Consider the following 6,485-nt stretch of genomic DNA (forward strand, 5'->3'; position numbering starts at 1 on the left):
TGGAAATCCTAGTAACTGATAGCTGAGGTGTGTACCCAAAGATTTTAGTTAAAAACAAAAATTAATTTTTGTTGCCTAACTTGTCTGTACTCAAAGATGGGGTCTATTTTTCAAACTTCTATCCAAAGATGCACTCAAAAGCACTTTTTATCCAAATGAAGACAATGTACCTTCCTCTGTCTCCATCAGGTTCAGGTTAAAAGGCCAATATAAAATTACAAGTCTCTAGAGGTATTTGTGATGTGTAGTGCCTCCCTTGAGATGTGTGCAAATTTTCCATCACTAACTTGATATTAGCAAGAACACAAGCCCAGACTCTGGTCCACAGCAGAGCTCCACAAATAAGAAAGAAGAGTCACTACAGGTGGGAAAAGAGAATTGTTTGAACCAATGATATGGACATGAATGTTTTTCCATAACTAGTATTTGGTAGCCCTACTTCCTAGGACACAATTTAATTGATCAGCTACTTTTTTTTTTTTTTTTTTTTGGTTTTTCGAGACAGGGTTTCTCTGTGTAGCTTTGCGCCTTTCCTGGAACTCACTTGGTAGACCAGGCTGGCCTCGAACTCACAGAGATCCACCTGGCTCTGCCTCCCGAGTGCTGGGATTAAAGGCGTGCGCCACCACCGCCCGGCTTGATCAGCTACTTTAAAATACATATAGCCAGTTAGAAGAAAGCATTGAATTTCTAACCATTTTTATCTTACAAATAAAAACTAGAAGCAAACAAAAGAGAGGGTGTGGGTGACTAATGCCTAGAATGGTTAAATATCCTTACTAAGGCTGTATTTTTCTATATTTTTTCTCCCTTTAAGTTCCCTGTTATTCCAACTCTACCACGATGATCTACAGAACTAAAGTTTCTTCTCTCTGCACCATCAGGTATGTTTTAGAAATGATTAGGGTGGAGGTTATACTCAATAAAACATAGGGAGAACATAAATATAGAAACAAATGAATTTTACTTTGGCTATCTTAATGACAAGTCTGAATCAGTTCCCACATTCAATATGAAGTGTTTTGGAGGAATGGGTAAAATGAACATTCCAGCATCAGAGGTTTCTTTAGGTGGAGACATCCTTTTGTACTCTAAGGACAGTAGCAAGACTGTTTGTTACCTGAGCCACCGTGTAGTTGAGTACAACTACATTTATAATATAATATGATTTGGTCAGGACAACAGGTATACAGGCAAAGATGAGAACAACTCTTCTATCTTCTCTATTTTTCTCTCCCTCTTTCATCTTTCCTTATTTTCACCCCAAATACAAATAAAGCAAAGATATGTTGATTGTTGGAAATAAAAGGCATCCACTTTATATGAAAAATGAATATCAGGATGATAAGATAAAGCAGTAAAATTTTTAGTTCTACTATTTAAAAAAAACTGTTCCTTTGCTTCTTCACTTGATGAGATATAGTAAGATTTAATTGAGAATATGGTCCACTGAAAACTCAATTTCTTGAATGTTCCAAAATTTAAAAACATATATCCAACTAAGAATGCTTTCATGATTTATAGAAATAGTATCTTATCCCTAGAACAGAGACTTTGGTCTTGGATACCTTCCGAGTGGTGAGACATTTATTAGAGATGTAAAATGCACTGCCAGTTTGTCATAGAAAAATAGGGCATGACAACATGTCTCCACATTGTGCTTTCTGCTGATTTATATTTCATTGTACATCCTAGACAAGAATGCTAGAAGACATTACTGTAGTAATAATGAACACTATAGTTAATAGTAGTATAGAATAAATACCAGTAAATGAAAGTAAACCTCACAAAAACATTATGAACCACCTGTGGCAGTTTCTGTGAACAAAGAAATTTCAGTTCCCATCTGCAGCATTAGATCTGAACACTCTGCCTGTCTCTACCCAGCACTCAGGTCATCTTTCATAAAGCTCCACACTAGACAGAAAGATGAAGCAGGGCACAAGAAATGGCTCACACTTCAGATATCAGGGTCAAGTTCAACTACTATAATTTTTACTCATCTTGTTGTAGGTACATGTCATGGCAAGATCCAAATGACTTTCATGGAGAACGTTTCAGAAGCAACTGAATTTATTCTTGTGGGGTTAACAGATGCCCCTGAGCTGCAGATCCCTCTATTTATCATTTTCACTCTCATTTATTTGATCACATTAGTTGGGAACCTTGGGATGATTGTGTTAATTCTGCTGGATTCCAGGCTCCATACTCCCATGTATTTTTTCCTCAGTAACCTGTCCCTGGTGGACTGTGTTTATGCCTCAGCAGTCACTCCCAAGGTAATGGAAGGGTTTCTCACAGGACATAAGATCATATCCTACAATGCATGTGCTGCCCAGATGTTTTTCTTTGCTGCTTTTGCTACCATTGAAAGTTTCATCCTGGCCTCAATGGCCTTTGATCGTCATGCAGCAGTGTGCAAACCACTGCATTACTCTACCACCATGACAAGTCCCATGTGTGTCCTAATGGTAACTGTCTCCTATATGTGTGGACTTCTTCAATCCTCCATCCATGTTGCCTTCACTTTCCACCTCTCCTTCTGTCATTCTAACGTGATTAATCACTTTTTCTGTGACATACCTCCACTGCTGGCTCTTTCTTGTTCTGATATCCATATAAATGACATTATAATTTTTATATTGGCTTCATTTGATGTTGTTTTCACTCTGTTCATTATCTTGAACTCTTACCTGCTTATTTTCATCGCTATTCTGAGGATGCACTCAGCTGAGGGCAGGAAGAAGGCTTTCTCCACCTGTACATCACACCTCACCACTGTGTCCATCTTTTTTGGAACAATCATCTTCATGTACTTACAGCCCAGCTCCAGTCACTCCATGGACACTGACAAAATTGCCTCTGTGTTTTACACCATGGTTATCCCCATGCTGAACCCTCTAGTCTACAGCCTGAGGAACAAAGAGGTCAAGAGTGCATTCAAGAAGGTTGTGGGAAATTCAAAGTCATAATGTGGCTAAGTCAATTAATTACAAATTGATTTTAAATTATGGAAACTTCTATTAGATATCTGTTGTCTGGTAGTAATTTTTCTTAAATTGTCTCGTTTATATTTCTTTTGATACTCCTTTACACATAATATCTCTATTTATAATTTTCAGGTATGAGTAGTTTAGAATAAATTGTTGATGTGTTGCATAAATAATAAGCAATTAAATTTTAAAATCAAGATTATAATGTTATTTACTGCCAGAATTAGTGTGGTCAACACAATTTGTATCACCTCCTTTGACTCTAATCTCACATGCCAGTTATGTTTTCCATTATTAAAGTTTAAAATACCTGATATTTTTGAAATTACCCTTCATTTAATTTGTGTTCATGAGTGTGTGTGTGTTTGTGTGTGTGTGTGTGTGTGTGTGTGTGTGTGTGTGTGTGTGTGTGTGTGAAGGCCACAAATCCACTATACAGATCAGAGGATAATTTTCTGAAGTTGTTTCTCTTTTTACCATATGGTTCAGGGATATAACCCATTTATCAGAATTGGCACCATGAGCCTTTATCCAATGAGTATATCTCCAACTCAATTTCTTATACACAGTGTAAAACTATAGTTTTTTTTTTTAGGTTCATTAAATTGATTCTATTTCTTTTTATTATTATTTTATAATTTAATTTAATTTTACACATCAGCCACGGATTCCCCTTTCCTCCCCCTCCTGCAGTAACCCCCCCACCTTCCTCCCATCCCACGCCCCATTCCCATTTCCTCCAGGGCAAAGACTCCCTTAGGGATTCAGTTCAACCTTGTAGATTCAGTCCAGGCAGGTCCAGTCTCCTCATCCCAGGATGAGCAAAGTGTCCCTACATAAGCCCCAGGTTCCAAACTACGAGCTCATGCAGTAATGACTGAGGAAGCAGATGCACAGATCTATGGCCAGGCCCCAGGTAGAGCTCCAGGAGTCCAATTGGCGAGAGAGAGTCGGTATTGTATGAGCGAGAATTGTTGAGACCAAGACTGGAAAAAGCACAGGGACAAATAGCCAAATTAATGGAAACACATGAACTATGAAACAATAGCTGAGGAGCCCCCAACTGGGTCAGGCCCACTGGATAAGTGAGACAGTTGATTACCTTGAACTATTTTGGAGGCACCAAGGCAGTGGGACCGGGACCTTTCCTTAAAGCTATGGTTGTTTTTTTCCCGCCCTTTTTTTTTAATTTTTTTTATTTTACAATACCATTCAGTTCTACATATCAGGTACTGATTCCCTTGTTCTCCCCCTTCCTGCCCCCTCCCCTTCCACCCAGCCCACTCCCCATTCCCACCTCCTTCAGGGCAAAGCCTCCCCTGAGGACTGAGATGAACCTGGTAGACTCAGTCCAAGCAGTTCCAGTCCCCTACTCCGAGACTGAGCCAAGCTTCCCTACATAAGCCCCAGACTTCAGACAGCCAACTCATGCAATGAGCACAGGACCTGGTACCACTGCCTAGATGCCCTCCAAACAGATCTAGCCAATCAACTGTCTCACCTCTTCAGAGGGTCTGATCCAGTTGGGGGCCCCTCAGCCTTTGGTTCATAGTTCATGTATTTCCATTCGTTTGGATATTTGTCCCTGTACTTTATCCAACCTTGATTTCAACATTTCTTGCTCATAGAACCCCTCCTGTTTCTCGCTAATTAGACTCCCGGAGCTTCACCCGGGGCCTAGCCGTGGATCTCTGCATCCAGATCGCTCAGTCTTCCATTCTGGACCAAAGCTATAGTTCTTGACAGTACTTTAAACAAAAATTTTGAGACATCCTGAGAAAATGCATCAGCCCAAGATCATCCAAAAAAAGCTTTATTTCTTAAATTTTGTTTTGACATAAAAATCATGATATATGGCATTTTGCATCTTGGGGTTCAAATAGGTTTAATGATGAGTTTCAATAATAAAGAATCACATACTATGTACTATCTATTCAATCCCTTCATCTCATAAAAAATTCACCCAAAACTATAGATTCCCCTTGCTAGAGTTCTACAAAGTTCTTAAACTTGTCTGACATGTGTGTTGGATAGCAATATCTTCCATAAAATAAAATTCTTTAACCTTTATTTAAAAGTCGAATCAAGTTGTAAAGTAGAAAGTAAAGCATTAAAAGTATGAAAATATCTAGTGATCATCCTAATTTCTCATTATTTTGAGGGAAATACACTGAATTCAATATCAAAATTGAGAGGAAATTCCTTAGGGATTCTGATGGATTGCATGGTATTCTTGATCACTTCAGGATGTTCTGTAAGGGAAATCAAAACCACAGCCAAGAAATGGTTTTTTTTTGCTATATTTACATTAAATATAATCACTTTAACTGAAAACCAAAGGGAATTGTAGCCCAGAATAATGAACTTCTTCTCCTATATCAATTCTCATGTTAGATATCAGGTATTTTTTTTCTTACATGAATTAAGTGCTTATTCAATGAAATAAATTTAAATTATTAAGCAAAACTAAATAAACTAATCAGATAAAGTGTGATCAGAAAATTTTACATGTGCATAAATGAGTGGATGAGTGAGAGGAAGAAAAACAGAGAGTTTATCAACAAGATTGTATCTTTCATGCCCAGTACTGTACATCTGCTCCTATGGGTATGGACAACATAGGCTCTAAGGAAAGTACTACTTTGATGCTTTGCTAAATGGTCACATTGACAGATTTCCTCCTAAATACATCTGCTTATATCTGTTTATATAGACTACTCTCAGCCTTGATTGGAGAAGCTTCTCTTCTTTTGCAGCAGGTTAGTGGTTAATGGAGAAACTCATAAGTGGTTGAAGTGCTGAGAATAAGTGACTGTGAGTGTTTATTCACAATGGGGCATCTATGTAAATGTCCCCACAATGCCAAATGCCAGAGAACATTGTGGAAGTTGGAACATGAAGACAATAATAATCAGAGGATGAGAAGTTCTGGGAAATGCTGTCTTATGGGCATAACTTGGACATCATACATATGGACATACAGTATTTGTGGTTGTCTGCATAAAATCAAGCTAGTCAAGCTTATACTTGTGACAGGTGCTTCTGAGGCTCCATCTCCAGTTCATCAGCTACTGGCAACTAATGGATGCTTTATGTTGACAATCTATCAGTAGGTGGTTCCAGACCTAGGGTCATATGAGTAGCATTAACTGGATTCAGAAATTTTTAAGTGATAAAGTGGAGGAAAAATGTAGCTAGAGTTTTCCTGTCTTGCCCACAGTCAGGACAAATCTTTGTCACCCGCCAGTCCCACAGCCGCTCAGACCCAACCAAGTAAACACAGAGACTTATATTGCATACAAACTGTATGGCCGTGGCAGGCTTCTTGCTAACTGTTCTTATAGCTTAAATTAATCCATTTCCATAAATCTATACCTTGCCACATGGCTGGTGGCTTACCAGCATCTTCACATGCTGCTGGTCATGGCGGCGGCTGCAGTGTCTCTCTGCGTCAGCCTTCCACTTCCCAGAATTCTCCTCTCTCCTTGTCCC

The 6,485-nt window shown here is 38.7% G+C and overlaps 1 protein-coding gene across 1 annotated transcript; it reads left to right on the forward strand.

Moving 5' to 3' along the window:
- Nucleotides 1-2,036: 2,036 nt before the first annotated feature.
- LOC143272449 (olfactory receptor 5B12-like) lies at nucleotides 2,037-2,972 on the forward strand. Its single transcript, XM_076567408.1, has one exon. The coding sequence runs from the start codon at nucleotides 2,037-2,039 to the stop codon at nucleotides 2,970-2,972; it is 936 nt and encodes a 311-aa protein (XP_076423523.1).
- The last annotated feature ends 3,513 nt before the right edge of the window (nucleotides 2,973-6,485 follow it).

Source organism: Peromyscus maniculatus, chromosome 1, assembly GCF_049852395.1.
Source record: "Peromyscus maniculatus bairdii isolate BWxNUB_F1_BW_parent chromosome 1, HU_Pman_BW_mat_3.1, whole genome shotgun sequence".
Lineage (NCBI taxonomy): Eukaryota > Metazoa > Chordata > Mammalia > Rodentia > Cricetidae > Peromyscus > Peromyscus maniculatus.

What these genes read in the sequence shown, in the direction of transcription:
- LOC143272449 (XM_076567408.1), top strand. Translation starts at nt 2,037, where the DNA reads ATGACTTTCATGGAGAACGTTTCAGAAGCAACTGAATTTATTCTTGTG.